An 18,758-nucleotide genomic window follows, 5' to 3' on the forward strand; every position below is an offset into this window, starting at 1 on the left:
AAAAAAAAAAAACAATATAAACTTAACACATAACGAAAATCGAGATAAGAAATATACAATAAAGACAAATTGGCTGTCCTATCTAATTCGTCCAATTTATCAAAATAGTTATTGCTAGCTCTGTATTAGCTCTGTGCCTTTAACATTGCACTCACCATAAAAAGAGCGCGTTGACCTTCCCCCTTCCCTACCAGAAATGTAAGGTAATGAAGTGGTTTTCCCGAAACTAAACTCTAAACACGGTAGTGATGAACACTAATCTCTGTTCCACATCTGCGTAATGAAATAGTGTTTACTGCGTGTGAGTGCAAATCGTGTTGATGCACCGGTGCGCCGGCCGTGTTTTTGGAACCGCGGTTTTATGAGGTTTAATATTCCATCCAGGTCCTGGCACACTGTCGCGTAGATGTATGTGTTTAAAGGGATGCGGTTGTATGAGGTTGAATATTCCATCCAGGTCTTGGCACACTGTCGCGTTGATGTCTGTGTTTAATGGGACGCGGTTGAATATTCCATCCAGGTCCTGGCATACTGGCGCGCCGATACAACCGCGTCCCATTAAACACAGACATCGAAGCGACAGTGTGCCAGGACCTGGATGGAATATTCAACCTCATACAACCGCATCCTTAAAACACATATGAGGTTGAATATTCCATCCAGGTCCTGGCAAACTGCCGCGTCAATGTCTGTGTTTAATGGGACGCGTTTTTATGAGGCTGAATATTCCATCCTGGTCCTGGCAAACTGCCGCGTCGATGTCTGTGTTTAATGGGACGCGTTTTTATGAGGCTGAATATTCCATCCAGGTCCTGGCACACTGTCGCGTTGATGTCTGTGTTTAATGGGACGCGGTTGAATATTCCATCCAGGTCCTGGCATACTGGCGCGCCGATACAACCGCGTCCCATTAAACACAGACATCAAAGCGACAGTGTGCCAGGACCTGGATGGAATATTCAACCTCGTACAACCGCATCCCTTAAAACACATATGAGGTTGAATATTCCATCCTGGTCCTGGCAAACTGCCGCGTCGATGTCTGTGTTTAATGGGACGCGTTTTTATGAGGCTGAATATTCCATCCAGGTCCTGGCACACTGTCGCGTCAATGTTCAGTGTTCGGTGTTCAATGAGACGTGGTTGTATGGACTAACAGAGTGATGATGGAACTGTGTACAGCAGTGCCACACGAACTGTAACGTGGTCGCGAAACAACTGCTCCAATACTATGATTTTCCCACGTGTTATACAGTAAGTAGGCTACTACGAGTTTGACCAACATGACCCGCTTCCCAGCTTCCCAATCACAGGATGGCATGCGGAGCTCACCTACGGGTGCAATGATTGAATATCTCTTCTGAAGTTTATATTTCAGATAGATAGAGAATGTTACCCAATGTGAAACATTTCAACAATAGTACAGATTCCAGTAGCTGCGGAATTAGCACCATTAAGCCATATATAAAGACATATTCCTATTAGGATTCTAGCTTTGAAGGACAACTTTGAAGGATTCAATATTGGTGATGGTTTCAAGAATGTAAGTTTTTATTTATCACTATTAATTCCGCCACGTTTAGTTACATTTTTTTTAAATGTTATTTTTGTATAAAATGTTGAGGAGTGTTGGAGATTTTACTGGGCAGAGTTATGGAGTGAAGTACATATCTGACGGTTTAAAGGAATTTTATTGTATTATGAGAGTAATACTACTGAAATACAGAATTATCATTATCACAATTTCAAGCACATGCACTGGTAATTTTAAGGTCTGTATCATAAAATACGGAATAAAATGCAGTAAAAAAAAAACAAAATAATAATTTAAAGCTACTGTTGAAATTGAGTTTCTGGCGATAAAGAATTTATTTTGTGAAACTACAGGTCGAATAAAATAGTTACTAATAAAATAGTTAATAGGATTCATAAGAACCCAAACACTTGAGATATACAAAGGACAAAAGTTAGCATGAGGAAATGAATTACAATATTGAAGACGGTCGGAAGCGCCCCAGCGTAATCGATAGCCCAACATCAGCGTTGAGCCGCTTGCCTTGACCTTCCTTGTTTCTGCTCGCCTTTCTCGAGTGCTTACAGATGACGTACCGGTAGTATATATATATATATATATATATATATATATATATATATATATATACACCATATGCCATGTCACTGTTAAAACTTTGCCCATTTCCCCAAAATAAGATTTTGGGTGGGCAGTTCAACATTTTAAAATGTAAAGACTCATTAAGTGACACCTAATTTTAAAAGTAGTGATAAAAAAAGAAGAACAGTGGAAACTAGAGCTGCAATTCTCAACGCAGAAGAAAATTGCTGCTGATTGAAATTAAGTTAAAAAATCTTGCTCAACCTTCAATGGACAAAGATAGAAAAATTAAACGTATATGTGTTTAAGAGTTTTTACTAGCTGAAGTTTTCGAAGTACAAAGTTTTCCTTTTATTTTTATAGAAAAAGCTGAAAGTTTTGGGAAGCATTTTGATTGCTGTTGGTTTATTTCTGGTGACAATTCTATGAACACTTATTTAAATTAGGATAAATTTGGTCATAGAAGTTAAAACTGTTTGTGTTTACGAGATTGAGAACTCATAAAATCTCACTTCCTATTTAGCAAAGTTTTTTAATATACGTTTAACCAGTTTAGCTTGTACGTCTGTTGTAACTAGCCAACATGGAAATAATATGTTATTGACTACGGGCTCAGACATACATCACATTAACTTATTTTGCAACCACAATTTTGATGTAGAGTGCATCTATAATCAGTGAGGTGATTTGTGTGTGTGTGTTGTGCTGTTGATTTGTTGATGTGGTTAGTACGATCGACAGTACCTCCATGGTAGAGGTGTTTCAGATATGAACTCGGAATACCAAGGTTAATGGAATGGCAGGATAGAATACCAAGGGTCCTTCTCCTCCCACCGCCAACCACTCTCGCATAGTTCCACAACAATTCGGTGGGCGTGAGCTTTCTGCGAGTATTACTGTGAGAAATCGGCAGTCTCAATTTTGGTTTGATTGTTTAATGTAGGTTCTTTTAATATCATTGTATCTGTCCAGTTCCTTCTAACTGGTGTTTCAGGTGGGAAAGTACTTGTGTCCGTAGCATAGACAAATACTATCAATATTTACGTCATATTCTGTCAAGTGACAGAAATTTTGTTGAGAAAGAGGTTACTAAAACATTTAATTCTGTTAGGCCTGCGAGTAAGAACAGGGGGTCACAGATGATCGATCGGACGGTCGATTTGAACTACTACATACTCGTAGCGTGCCAATGTTGTAGTTAAATACTCTATTACGTTTCACTTTTTGAAAAGTTAATTTCAATGTGTTGTTTTACGCAAATAACATTTTTAGTCTTAAAACCAAATATATTAAAAAAGATAGTGCTTCTATTTTATCATTGTATAGAGTATGCTATAACATGTTTAATAAAAAGACACAAATTCATTCAAATATGAGATTTAAATCTTTATTGAGATCATGGATCACAGAAAACATCGAGATCCGACGCCCAGTGACCCAGTATAACACTAATAGATAATGGGGACTGGGTGTCTGCATTACTAACGTCAGTGATACGTGTAGGTTTTAGATTGTCTTGGCTCTAATGTTCATGACATTTTCTATGTTTGTTCATGTAACCTAGAATTAACTGAGTACCTTTTAATTTTGTATTGTATAAATCTTTACAATTTTGTATCAAAATATGATGATTTGTACAAAACACACACACACACACACACACACACACACACACACACACACACACACACACACACACACACATATATATATATATATATTAGTTTAAAATGTAAACCAATATAAATTTTTTTATTTATACTAAATTTTGTATTTTTTATACAATTCAAAAATAAAAAAGGCTATAGTAATCTGTATTATTCCAGCACTGGTTAGCATTAAAATGGGTTGGAATTTGCAAAAACATGTCGGACAAATCCATGAGTATAAATAAATATGGTATTAATTGATTTGTTGTTCTGCTGGCTTTCTAAAGTTCACTGAGAGTGGGAAAATGTGAAGTGCAGTTTGTATAGTTGGGAATTTTGTGGATAGGCAGTAATTTGTTTCTTATATCGGTGAGGATAAAAACGATTATAGCAATAAACATCACCAATGCGATGAATATTTTCTGTACAACTCTTGTACATTACATTTATCAAAAAGGCTAAAAATTAATAGGTATAAAGGTAAATTATATAGTTATAGGTTATAGCTAAGGGAGAGGCGACTTCATATGTGTTTACGTACAGTGATTTTTAGGATTTTTCTTCATTATCATAACATTTTCAGGAAAACTAATAATTGGCATGATGTTCTTATTTTGAATGTTTATAAGTTATACAAGGTTATTACCGAATTGATATTTATTCTGATTTGATTATAACATTTTTGAATTTTGGAAGCTGTGTTAGAATAATCTTCATTTAGACTTAAACGTCAATTATCCATATGAAACAAATTCTTGTTATTACATTCAGTTTTGCGAAGAAATCATTATAAGTTTAATTATAAATGATTTCGAGTCCGGTATTATCCATTGTTTCATTGATTTACAAGTCTACTTGATGTATGCTTACTTTAGGAATGGATAGTACAACTGGAAACCATATTCAATAGTTATGACGAATGGACTGCCACAATATATTTAGATTTAAGGGTAATACATACACTAGTTGCTTCAGGTTATTTATTACATCTTTGTAATTATATACATAGCTTAATGCGTGTCATGAAGGGAATGCCGAGGGGGGCGTGTTTATGCATGATAGTAGCAGTTGTTTTTTGTAATATAAAACCTATTTCACAATTTCATGCATTTTTGTTCCACACCTTCTAAACATACTAATCTACAACCCCTCCTCCGTCCTATATGGAAAGCGAGGTAATGCCCCTCCCACCAAAGTCCTGGGTACGCCACTGAGGACAGAGACCTCAGCGGTTGTAATGAGCGTACCCGGTGAATGAGCGACGTATGACGTGTACCCATACATAGACAGATCAATACCGGCACGGCCGGTGACTGTGTGCGTGCCGTGTTGAGGTGTAGACTGGAGTGAGTCCACACGACACCTGCCCTTGTCCCCTACTACCCCTCGCCTCGCCAGTCGTGCTAGTGCGGCCTGTGTGTATGGTGTTCAGCAGCATGAGTGAATCAGTGTATTTCCCCGAGGCGGCAGTGAAATAGTGATTTGTGTATTTCAGATTCCACCATGGATTTTTGTGCAATGAACCTTTCACTATCGTTTGCTGGTAAGTTTATACTTAATTTATAATTTGCTTACTAACCTTGCACACTTTTCAGTGCATACATGCGGATCTCCTACTGCTCTGACACTTACCTACTACTGATATATTTGACTGAAAAGAGTATCATCAAAATCCTATTTCCTCAAATTCTTTACTGCAAGGTTAAAATAACATACAGCATGGCATTGATGTGTTCAATGTTTCATATTAATATAAACTATTAGGGACTGTTTTGTTTTCATTCGTAGAAAGGACGAAGGATTAGAAAAAACTTTCTTTTAAAATCAAATGTCTTTTAAATTGTATTGACATGTCCATCCTCTGAGGACCTTAGTGTGGTATTATCCATCGTACTATAGTAGAAGTATAATTTATTACATGGTATTACTTTGTTAGCTGAGCTAAATGCTAGTAGTGAGAAGGCGTGTCAAACATTAGGATTACTTTACATTAGTTAGTAAAGTCCAGGTTATTTGGGTTTCACTGCCGTTTTTTTCATCAAGGCATCATCACGTACAGCCTGTCTTTTATTCTTTTCAACAGTGTAACAAAAGATCAATTAAACGAAATAACATTGTGTTAAGTAAAACCTTTCCACATAAAAAGGAATCCTCTTAACTTGCTTTCCATTAAGAATTAATGAGCTAACACAAAAGCACGTGTAGGCCCAAGAAGAGGCTCTAAATGGATATTTTGCCGGGAAGAGCGGCTTTGTGTAATGTCGGAACGATTACACGGGCTTTGATGCGCTACGCGGCCGAAACCGTGGAAACCGAAGAGCTTGATGCTTTTTACTCTCTTCCTCTGTCATCCAGCTTTTTATAGTTAATGTAACCTGTGCGCGTTTACGCACGGAGTTACATTCCGCCATGTTTATTCTTGTGCGTACCTTGACAACGCTAACGCATTGTTGGCGGATTGTTTGAAAGTCAGCAAACTATAATTAAAGAGCTTAATTTCCACCTTATATACGAGATAAAATGAAATCTTTGTATTTTATTTAATTACATTTTAGTGCCATTCATTATAATTCAATTTAGAATTTTGCAATACTATATTCAATACGTGACCCATATAGTAACAGATATTGTCGATAATACGAAAAAGAAGTGTATACTAATGTTACACAGCAGTGTATTTTTTTCTTGCGGAGTTAAAAGAAAAATATTTTACCCTCACTAAAAGTAAGCTATATTCATAATTATGTGGAATAATTGCGTAGTTTTGAAAGGAAATTACCAGTATTGATATTTTTTTTATTAATAAATAAGTACAGGAATGTTATGAACTTTTATAAGTTCTACTCGTATGCATTTTTCATATTAGGAAATCTCTACAACGCTATTATGCACGTTTTCTTCTAACGTTTTTATTGATTCAGTCTACAACATGCATAATTAAAATCAGAATCTTTTGCGTAATGTCTCCGCATTTTCCTAAATATTTTACACTTAATAAAAACACCTTCTCCATACCTGTCCCATCTAAATTGTCGTCTATGGCCAACTTATAGTAAGCTAGTGTATTTTAACGACATAAAATAAGGTAAAATTCGTGAGCACAATCGTTATCGCCGAGCGTTCCCTGCTGAACGTCTCTCAAGATAGTACTTTCAGTAAAATATCAAGATACTGGTGTTTACTTAAACATTAGTGGTAAAAAACTACCAACATATCACAACCAAATTTTAATTAACCCTTTAAATTTGTAATGCCTACAAAAGAAATGTCGAATATATTTTACTATCAATATGCGAATCTGTAATATTTTTGAAGCAATGTGTCTATTAATTTCTTTTTTCCGAGAGCCATTGCGGTATATGACTTATATAAAAGGCGATATATAATAGGCATAATTTTCCGTATGTTCATTTCTTTAATGCGAGAACGATAAGATTCAGACTTGAAATTTTGCGTACAACCTTAGTGAAGTCACTTTCGAGACATACGGTGTGGTGTACTTCTGCCTTGCTAATAACACTACTCTGTATATAACATGGTCGTTTTATAGGCTTCGTTCAGGTTCAATTCAAAACCAAGTCTGTTGTTCATTTCATTATTGACAGATAGAATGACAGAGAATAAAATGACTAAGACATTTTTACATCATCCAGAAAACAAAACAAATTGTGTCTGCGTACAAAGTGATAGGCTTCAACGACACTCAGCCAAATTCCATGGTTGGAACATGCAATATCATAGAATTCTTGTGTAAGTAGAAATTAACGTTAAATGAAGTTAGATCTGTTGTGATAATTAGGCTATATTTGTTAATATGTCACATGTTACGATCCCTTATAAGAATACTGAATTTGTTTACTAATTTATCATGGTTACAAATAAAACAAATATATAAATATTCGCTAACGCTCAGCCAAATCCCATGGCGTAATATGCACTTTAATCGAACTCAATGTCCCTCATACAGAAATAACACTGGACTTTATTTGTGCTTTGTGCATAGGTAAGTTTCATATGGCCCTTTCAATTCCATAGGATATTTCGTAGACCTCATGTGGACAGACAGATAGACAGAAATAAATGTTTCCAGCCTCTTGGGTTATAGGCTTCGCTAACGCTCATTCAATACAGTGAGAATTTAAAACTAATAAAATATTTTTTTGACGACGATGAGCATCAAAACCAGCCTGAAAATGCTATAATAAGCGAAGTCAATACAAGCTGTCAAAATAAATTACAAAAACAAACCAACTATATTACAACTTCATACTATAATAAACTAACTATAAATATTCTGTCAAGGAATAGTTTTTCCTAAATTGTGGCTAAATTATGCAGGTTTTCTAACAAGCCATCCCAAATCTTATATAACAACTTTGAACGAACACAAAATCCGTTTACAAAGATATACAAATAGTTTTACTCATACTAATAGTAATAATGTCGTTGCGATGTAATTAAGTAAAAGATTGCAATTAATTGTCAGATAGTGGCACTAAACTGAACTAAATACTTACAACAGACAATTCAGTCAGACAACGTATATAAAATATCCACAGAAAACACGTTTATGTAGAGTTTCTCAACAGTCCATTATTTGGATCATTGAAGGCAACAGAGAAAAACTCATTTAACAGCAGATGACGTTTTACACCCGCTTTCAATTGTTGTTAATCGTTCAATTGTTTGACTGCCTTAGAGCGACCTATTCATTAGTCTAACGCCAATACGTTTAGGCAAATGTTCGTTCGGAAACCTCTTGTCTCGAAGTGGTGTATGAGACTACCTTGTATGACTCGTGTGTGATATTTAATTTATCATTGATTCTAATTGGGTTTTTTTTAGTATTAATTCTCGTCCCATTCTGTGTGTGTCTCTCGTCAGAGGGTTTTCCGTAAACCAAATAGGGGTAACCTACACTATGGCCAGAGGGCTCTCTTAGTAACTTTCATGGAAGGACGTTCAACAAGATCACTTTCATGTTTGAACATGATCACAAAAGGGGTCAAAAGCAACTAATCGTAACAAGAAGAAAGTAACGCTTTGTCATGAGTTGTGCACGTGTTAGTAATCGCGTGAAATACACGGTTAGGTGCGAACATTGGTAGCTCGTAAACCGACATTACAGATCGGCCTGTCATCCTGAGCGATAAGCCTAGGTGTCAGGTGGCAGGGCGTTATCATTTCGGGACTAGGACTAAGACCATTGTTTATTAGGGCTAGGTAATGTCGACAGTGTGATCATCAACGACAATTATTATAACTGGGTGCAATATCGATGATATTGACAATCGAATATTTAATTTGAATGTTGACATCAATATTCAGAGACTAACTTTATATGCTTAATTTAATATGTGATTTTAGAACTATTAATAGATAGTGTATTATTAACATGTATTAAAGTTTATCTTATAACACGAATACAAATAATTTGAAAAAGAGAAAAATATTATATCACCTCAAAAAAACTAAAAACCAGTGTGGATACACGTAGCACTAGCTGTTACTCACAGCACTGGTTTGTTTCACACTTGTTGGTTGATCATACGACGTTGTATTGTATCCTGTTTTACTCCATAAACAGTCGCTACTATCTGTGACGGTGCTAGACGGTACTAACTACAAAGAGCTGCAGGTTTGAGCAAGCTCTAGGTAGGGCCTATGTGTCACTGTACACTGTACAGATAGTGACGGTAGTAAGTGCATGGAACTGCCGATTTGAACAAGATCAAGGTAGCGTCTGTGTGTCACTGTACACTGTATAGATATTGACAGTACTAACTGCAAAGAGCTGCATGTTTGAGCAAGCTCTAGGTAGGGCCTGTGTGTCACTGTACACTGTACAGATAGTGACGGTAGTAAGTGCATGGAACTGCCGATTTGAGCAAGATCAAGGTAGCGTCTGTGTGTCACTGTACACTGTATAGATATTGACGGTACTAACTACAAAGAGCTGCATGTTTGAGCAAGCTCTATGTAGGGCCTGTGTGTCACTGTACACTGTACAGATAGTGACGGTAGTAAGTGCGTGGAACTGCCGATTTGAGCAAGATCAAGGTAGCGTCTGTGTGTCACTGTACACTGTATAGATATTGACAGTACTAACTGCAAAGAGCTGCATGTTTGAGCAAGCTCTATGTAGGGCCTGTGTGTCACTGTACACTGTACAGATAGTGACGGTAGTAAGTGCATGGAACTGCCGATTTGAGCAAGATCAAGGTAGCGTCTGTGTGTCACTGTACACTGTACAGATATTGACGGTACTAAGTGCATGGACCTGCCGGTTTGAACAAGCTCAAGGTAGCGTATGTGTGTCACTGTACACTGTACAGATATTGACGGTACTAAGTGCATGTAGCTGCCGATTTGAGCAAGCTCTAGGTAGGGCCTGTGTGTCACTGTACACTGTACAGATAGTGACGGTAGTAAGTGCATGGAACTGCCGATTTGAGCAAGATCAAGGTAGCGTCTGTGTGTCACTGTACACTGTACAGATATTGACGGTGCTAACTGCATGGACCTGCCGGTTTGAGCAAACTCAAGGTAGCGTATGTGTGTCACTGTACACTGTACAGATAGTGACGGTACTAAGTGCATGGAGCTGCCGATTTGAGCAAGCTCTAGGTAGGGCCTGTGTGTCACTATACACTGTACAGATATTGACGGTACTAAGTGCATGGAACTGCCGGTTTGAGCAAACTCAAGGTTGCGTATGTGTGTCACTGTACACTGTACAGATAGTGACGGTACTAAGTGCATGGAGCTGCCGATTTGAGCAAGCTTTAGGTAGCGACTGTGTGTCAATATACACTGTACAGATATTGACGGTACTAAGTGCATGGAACTGCCGGTTTGAGCAAACTCAAGGTAGCGTATGTGTGTCACTGTACACTGTACAGATAGTGACGGTACTAAGTGCATGGAGCTGCCGATTTGAGCAAGCTCTAGGTAGCGACTGTGTGTCAATATACACTGTACAGATATTGACGGTACTAAGTGCATGGAACTGCCGGTTTGAGCAAACTCAAGGTAGCGTATGTGTGTCACTGTACACTGTACAGATAGTGACGGTACTAAGTGCATGGAGCTGCCGATTTGAGCAAGCTCTAGGTAGCGACTGTGTGTCAATATACACTGTACAGATATTGACGGTACTAAGTGCATGGAACTGCCGGTTTGAGCAAACTCAAGGTAGCGTATGTGTGTCACTGTACACTGTACAGATAGTGACGGTACTAAGTGCATGGAGCTGCCGATTTGAGCAAGCTCTAGGTAGCGACTGTGTGTCAATATACACTGTACAGATAGTGACGGTGCTAACTGCATGGACCTGCCGGTTTGAGCAAACTCAAGGTTGCGTTTGTGTGTCACTGTTCACTGTACAGATAGTGACTGCAGTAAGTGCATGAAACTTCCGGTTTCCTGGGTGATTCTCAAACATAAATTCTACATTTCCAGATGATTACAGTAAGCTAACAGAGAAAACGTGCGATAGTTTGTTAATTCAAGTAATAAACATAAAAGTATGTATCAGTTTTATTGTATATTTTTAACACCAAATATTTATATAAGAGGAAGCGTATCAAAATAATTTAGATTTATAAATTTATAATTTTCTTTTTGCTTTATTGAAATATATATTTTCTTCAAAAGTATCTTTTTATGAGTAATTGTTCATCGAGAATAATACGGTATTTTTACTTCTATTGCCCTGTTTTGAAATCAGTAGCAACTGTATAAGATTAATCATCACGGCTCGGAAATGGACCAATGGGATGAAAGCTGATAAACGGCTTACCCGAGGATACGGTTTTGTTCTTTTCGTTGCTGTAAGTGTTATTGCTTTAGCCTGTCTCCTTGCCACTGGCTTTATCCTCCGTCCTTGACATATTGTATCGTCCCAAACTAAATTAAACTTGACTTTTATTGTACTGCAACGTTTACAGGATATCAGAACACCTTCATTGTTGCATCATTAAATCGTAATGTGTCTTTTTTATCAATCAGGGTCAAAAAAGGCAATTCTATATTACAATAGCGTCAGGTTTGTGTTTTTAATAATTATTTAATACACTATTACGTATGCAAGAGGGGATGAACTTAACAGTATTTCCCTATGTAACTAATAATACCATTTGAAACGAATCTTTGATAGTTCTTGAAAAATGTCGATATTACCATCTGAATAAAAGAGTAAAACATTTTTACCTTGTATTAAGCAAGTTGTAATTATGCCTTATTAACGTATCAAATACAATCATATAGTTAACGCTTCATATTTAAAACTCAATATTTCATTATATGTGTCAGAATTCGGTTTCATTAAATTTGTAATTCTTTTATGAAAGAATTAAATTAGATTATTCTCTCTACCATGTAAGTAACTTTAAAAAAATATTACATTATTTTTCTATCAGCTTTTATGATCTCTGTTTGCAGATTTTACAGTAAGATTAAGAAAAGTGTTACATAAAATATGTGCTATTTTATTATGACCACAAAATTTAAAATCAAAATATAAAATCCATATTATACACCTTTGTAAAAACTTCTTTGTGCGTATACTTAAATTATTCGTGTGTTTACTTAAAATACAATGATTTAGTTTCGGTTCACACCACATGGGAACATTGTGGAATAAGTACGTAATTTTAAGTCGACAGCTGTTGTTAAACCTAAACACCAAAAACGTGTTTCCTTATATATGATAGTTGAAAGAGACGCGCAGCGCTGTAACATCATTAACGATTTATTTTTGGTAAAAAGCTAATGTTGACCAAAACTACCAAGAACATGTTTCCTTATGCAAAATAGTTGAAGGTGATGGCGCGGTGCTGTAACGTTGTTTAACAGTAATGTTCAGTGAACACCTCATGTTAAACCGATAGTACCAAAAACATGTTTCATGATAGTTGAAACATATAGAGACCAACCAATTACTCATAGGACAAAACAGTAGAGAATATGTATTCTTTATAACAGCAGCCAAAATTTTTAATAATTTCATGCTATCTTCTTTGATGAGGTTATTTTCTTTATCGATCATATCATAATTTGGTTTCATTTTCCTTGTATGTAGCGTGGAATTTTGTAACTCTATTGTTTTATAGAACTCGTTTGTATATTTTTTTTAAATTGAATTGTATTGCATGTTTCATTTTATAGAGTTGTATACATATTTTTTTATATAGATCTGTATTGAATGTTGTGTTTCTAGAATTCTGTGGCATGTATTATGTTATAGAACGCTATTGCAGGTTTTGTTTTATGTAACTCCTTTATTTTGTTACCGTGTTTCGCTTTGATTGATGTTTTCTTAACGTATTAAGCATTTTATATGTTTTATCAAGTTAAAAGTTTATTTTCCCCAATGTAGATTGAGTGAACCTCATCTATTTAAAATTCTGTAGTGTTCGGGAGTACGCCAAGAAATCATTTTCACTTGTCTCAGCTTGCCTCATACATTCTCTACAGTGTTATAGCCGACTCGGATACATTTTTATAATGTTCTGTCTATTTTGTTAGCAGTTTCCTGAATAATTTTAGAGTTCTTCATATTGATTGAGGTCTAACTGTGGCACACTCTTGAGATCTATTGTTTATCATTTGTTTTTTGTTTTTTTATATTTAATAGATATTTGTGTTGGCATTCTTAACTCCTGTAATGTCCGCTTCTCTGCATTCCAGTTATTTTCATCTGATATGTTAATTGCATAATTATCAAATTTATTCAACAACTCGAACTTCTGGACAGGATTATAGTGAGCATTAGATTCCATGTAATTGTGTAACCAGGTAACGTGGATGATATTTGTGGCCACCTGCCCCAAGTTCTACTAGTAGGCCTACTGTGTACTGCCAGTCATACCGAGGATTACATTTCACATTTCTACCTTGGCACAGTATCAGGTAACATGTCGTGTGCACAGGTGGGCGCCGAACTCGTAATGATAATGTGTAATGCAACAATAAACAGAAAATATTAAATTTATTTATGTGTAGGCATATATAATCACAATATCTCCAAGTATGCTAAGGATAAGACAAGACATGGGATGCGCGGAACACAGATACCCGTACTTATAAGAGCAAACTGCAAAGTGCTAAAACCTTTGTTGACAGCCTCTGACAGTGCCTGACTGGAGTTATAATACTTCGAGTCGAGCATGTCAAAACTTTATGGTGGCTTATTAGAAAACTTTTATTCAGATATCAAATTCCAAGTACTTCATCGTTAAAAAGAGCAGCATAACCAGTTGTTTATATAGTTTTCTAATGGTTTTTAAATAATTACACCATGATGCATTAATATTGTATTCCACTCTGATCACTTGTTCTGTTGTAATTAAACATATGCTTGTACTTTTCCAGAGTGATATGTAAAACATACAGAAAAAATTATGATTTATGTTTGTGCAAGCGCAAGTGTGATTCACTCACGTATAGAAATTCTCACATAGTTATAGAAGTGATAAACACTTGGAATTTGGCACGCAGGTACCTTTTGCCATATAACCGACAGCAAAAGTCTAAAACCGGAAAATTTACTTTTAAACCCCTCAATGTAATTCATAAAACCGCACATTTTCCCTCCTTGCAGGTCTTTTTGTTAGGCCCGGTAGTGGGTGAACCATTATAGCTAGCTCAAATATGATGTGTTATACTAAAAGTATACTGAAAAAGTACAACTTACAGCATTGTACATATAAAATATAGTTCCATTTACAGTATACTGTAATCATATACTGTATCATCCATAGATTTACTTATGAAACATAACGTTACTATGATAGTTAACATTAAATTAGATGTGCGAATGTTGAGTTAAGATCCAGTTCAGCTTCCTCTTAGTGCGGCGTCTGGGATCTGACGCTCCAGCTGTTGCAGATTTGACTCCTGAAATCTTTTCACCTAGATTATACCATATTTTGTGGTCTAGGAAATGATGTAACGAGTTAATTTTGAATTTCTTCATCGCCAACATTTATTGGATCTCTTCGGACGAACATCACTCCAGAGTTCAGGAGTCAAGACTGCTACAGCGTCAGATCGTAGACGCTGCACTAAGAGGAAGGTGAACTGGAGCTTAACTCAATTCACACTGATTCAACCCTTCCCACATAGCTACGTTATGAGTGTAGAACATTGGTTATAATTTTGTACAAATGTAAGTCCTAACTGTGAGGAGGGCAAAGTCATCATCTTACAGATTTGTAGTTAGGACATTGTGAAATAGGGGTCATTAAACAAATTGACAAATAGCTCTAGATTTAAATATATGTTTAAAAACAAATTATTATTAAGGTTATCTTCATATTTTAGTACATTTTAAATCTTATTTATTGTGTACAGCATAGTCTCCTTATTAGTGCTTTTAGCCGTTCAAAACCTTTAGAGTGTTTTTTAGCGACAATTTACTATCAAACGTATGATTTACCCCTATTATTACCCCTATTGTGTTACCTCAAAATTAGAAAAAAAGGTTAAAATGAAATGTATAACACGTTTTAATTTATTCATAATAGTTTCTAATGACGTTTTTGGTTAGTCATAAAAACATTGCTTCTCCAATGGATGTATGCATGGTAGCAAAACAAGGAAACTAAAAAATTATAATTTGGTTAATCAGTTTGTACATTGTGTTATTTTCACTTTAAAATATTAATGTACTGTATGATTTACTCATTACTTTACCAATGTTTTGCTCCCATACAGTGAAACAGCACACATATTGCCGACAGGGACTTGTTGGAGTCGTTTGAGATCCAATGAGGCCAAAACCGGTTGTGCATAAAAACTAACCGTTGAACTTTTACAGTTTTAAAGCATAAATGTGAGTATAGTTGAGCTGTCCGTGCCGTACATTAAAATAAGTAAAATTCGAACTGAAATGAAATCCAATATTATTACTAAGATCGTACACTTGAACACTGGGTCTTACTTATCAGTTTAGTTCGTTTAGGTAAGGTTTGAATATTTAAAAATCGTTTGGCTGCTCATTTAAAAAAGTTTGTACTGCATTTGTATTTCATGCGTAAAAATATTAATGCGAACCCAGTATGTTCTTCGTGGGGCAAACTGATGAAACTTGCCAACGATTGTCAAGTACGAGTAATTAATGCAAGATAACCAACAGTGAGTTGTACGGAATAGATCGATAGTTCCTACTCACAGGGTGCGTGTGGAAGTGTGAACATGCTAGCTACCACCTGGTGTACACTACCCTACACTGTTCACCCCTCTGTTCGCTAATCTCATTCAGTTGATTTTTAGTTCGTGACCACCAGTTTGGATAATTTTGGTGGGGAGCTTTCGTTCGTCATCATCCGGTTTAGGTTTAGTGACGCTTTAATCAGTGTTGGTGCTGAAGTGGTGTTTTCCGTCTATTACTTAATCTTACCTTTCAGCAGAAGTTCACAAGGTTTTTAGTCATTTTGAATACTGATTGCTATATGATAAACTTATATTTATGAATAAATTAAACCTGAGCTAGTGAGTCCATTTTAACTTTGGTTAAAACAATATTTCGACTGACTTAAATAATTGTCCTACTTTAAAGTAGGAGTTTTGGGCAATATTGTAACCAAGCTCATGAAAACGGCTGGAAATAAAGTTGGGTATTTTTTAGGAATGTTGTGCCGTTAGTCTACAGCCCGTGTTTTAGAACCTCATTACGCGCTTGGTATTATTATTTATTTAACTCTCTACGTATAAACTAAATGTTTAAATATATGTTATTTCATCGTAATTTAATGTGTTAACTTAGTGTGTTAGATTAAATACACTATGGCACTATCATATTGTACAGTATATCTAGTGTACAGGAATCTTGAGGTACATACGTTATCTTAGAAGTATGATGAAGTTTTCCTGTACACTTATGAATTCACTTTGTATCGCCATAAGTAGCCTTAGTAACAGTCTACGTCTAGTCTAGTTAACGAATTAAACGTTACATTCAATACAGCTAACAAGAGTATTTTTGTGTTCTCATTTCTCCCAGTTAAGAACACGTCGACGCTGCGAAAATGGCTGGGTAGGCTCAAGATGAGACACTAAACGAATATTTCGATGAAAGAACCTCTTTGTACGTCGCGAGAAACGTGGGGTGACTGTAGAAGCTTAATGTGTTTTTAGCTTTTAGGTGAGTCCCATTGTTATCATGCTACAGATATCTTGGTTCCCAAACAGGTTTCGAATTATCTTTGCAAACAGTACTCCGCTGTTACGTCAGTGTTGTTGTGGGTTGTTTTGTTTTGTTTTACTATACATGTAACCTATTAATTTGCATATTTATATGTATTTTTTCATGTTTTGCGTATGAGTTTCTATTTCTATTTGTTAGAAAGTAAAAAAGTATAGTAAAATAAAGAAAGTCTAATTTTACCAGGCGAAATTAGGCGTAAGAAACCACACTGGGCCTAGATGACACCTTAACCAACGGCTTAAAGGTGAACTTTCGAACCACCACCAACGGTCGAGCAGACGAACCGCTTGCAAGGATTGGACCGCTAAGCGGTTACCCGTCCAAGCTGCAGTCACGTGGCATCTAGTTAAAAAGTAAATTCTTGAAATTAGTTTGGAGGAAATAACCATAAAGCTTATTTTTGCTTAATGTTGCGTTAATTAAAACGTACTCATCTTTAAAAATACGCTTAATATTTGTCATAATGCCTGAATAATGTATGAAATTAGTTTCGTAGAAATTTTATTACGTTGACGGTTTGTTTAATATAGTTGGTACAGTGATGAATAGTGTGTACACTGTGTTATACGAAAGTGATAAATAAAACATCTAGGAAAGTAGTTTCTCAGTAAAGCTGGCACTACCGTCTCTATAGCTGTCTTTTATCCCATGTTAATATTTAACCCACTGTAACTAGTGGTCTAGTATAGGAACTTATATACGATGTAATGGTGTACACTGCGTTACACGATAGTGAGAAATGAAAACTCTACGTAAGTAGTTTCTCAGTAAAGCTGTCATTACCGTCTCTGTAAAGCTGCTTTCTTTGTAGCTTCTACTATAGAAAATTGTTTACGATATAGTTTTGATTTTGAAATGACTGGAATATTTCGTATTTATGTTGGTTGAGTCATGTTCACAATATGAGTGACGAGATAATATTAATAGAACGATGTCCCTCAAAATGTATATCGTTGATGACTTGCTGCTTGTAAACTGATATAAAACCCAATTTATTGAACAAATATCTGAATGTACCATTTGACAAGATATGTCGAGAAAGATTTCATATGTAGACTTCAAAATTTGCATGAAACTTCATTTCTACAAGAATGAGTTCTATGATGCCTGAATGTACCATTTGGCAAGATATGTCGAGAAAGATTTCATATGTAGACTTTAAAATTTGCATGAAACTTCATTTCTACAAGAATGAGTTCTATGATGCCTGAATGTACCATTTGGCAAGATATGTCGAGAAAGATTTCATATGTAGACTTCAAAATTTGCATGAAACTTCATTTCTACAAGAATGAGTTCTATGATGCCTGAATGTACCATTTGGCAAGATATGTCGAGAATGATTTCATATGTAGACTTTAAAATTTGCATGAAACTTCATTTCTACAAGAATGAGTTCTATGATGCCTGAATGTACCATTTGGCAAGATATGTCGAGAAAGATTTCATATGTAGACTTTAAAATTTGCATGAAACTTCATTTCTACAAGAATGAGTTCTATGATGCCTGAATGTACCATTTGGCAAGATATGTCGAGAAAGATTTCATATGTAGACTTTAAAATTTGCATGAAACTTCATTTCTTCAAGAATGAGTTCTATGATGCCTGAATGTACCATTTGGCAAGATATGTCGAGAAAGATTTCATATGTAGACTTTAAAATTTGCATGAAACTTCATTTCTTCAAGAATGAGTTCTATGATGCGTCATTTTTGTGTCAATTTCTTTTTGGTATGATTGTCTGCCAATCTGTCCGCAGAAAATTTCGAGATAAAAATGAGTTA

General features: G+C 35.7%; 1 protein-coding gene across 9 annotated transcripts in view; it reads left to right on the forward strand.

Moving 5' to 3' along the window:
* LOC124364121 (triple functional domain protein) overlaps positions 1 to 18,758 on the forward strand; it is a 717,390-nt gene that overhangs the window by 272,155 nt on the left and 426,477 nt on the right. Inside the window, exon 1 of one of the 9 annotated variants that reach the window (XM_046819375.1) lies at positions 5,258 to 5,305. The exons of the other annotated variants lie outside the window; for them this stretch is intronic. Within the exon in view, the coding sequence (XP_046675331.1) occupies positions 5,266 to 5,305 (40 nt within the window). The 5' untranslated portion in view covers positions 5,258 to 5,265. Of the gene's footprint in view, positions 1 to 5,257; positions 5,306 to 18,758 lie in introns of those variants that run through there. 9 annotated transcript variants of the gene reach the window in all.

The sequence above is a fragment of the Homalodisca vitripennis genome, chromosome 1, assembly GCF_021130785.1.
Source record: "Homalodisca vitripennis isolate AUS2020 chromosome 1, UT_GWSS_2.1, whole genome shotgun sequence".
Classification (NCBI taxonomy): domain Eukaryota; kingdom Metazoa; phylum Arthropoda; class Insecta; order Hemiptera; family Cicadellidae; genus Homalodisca; species Homalodisca vitripennis.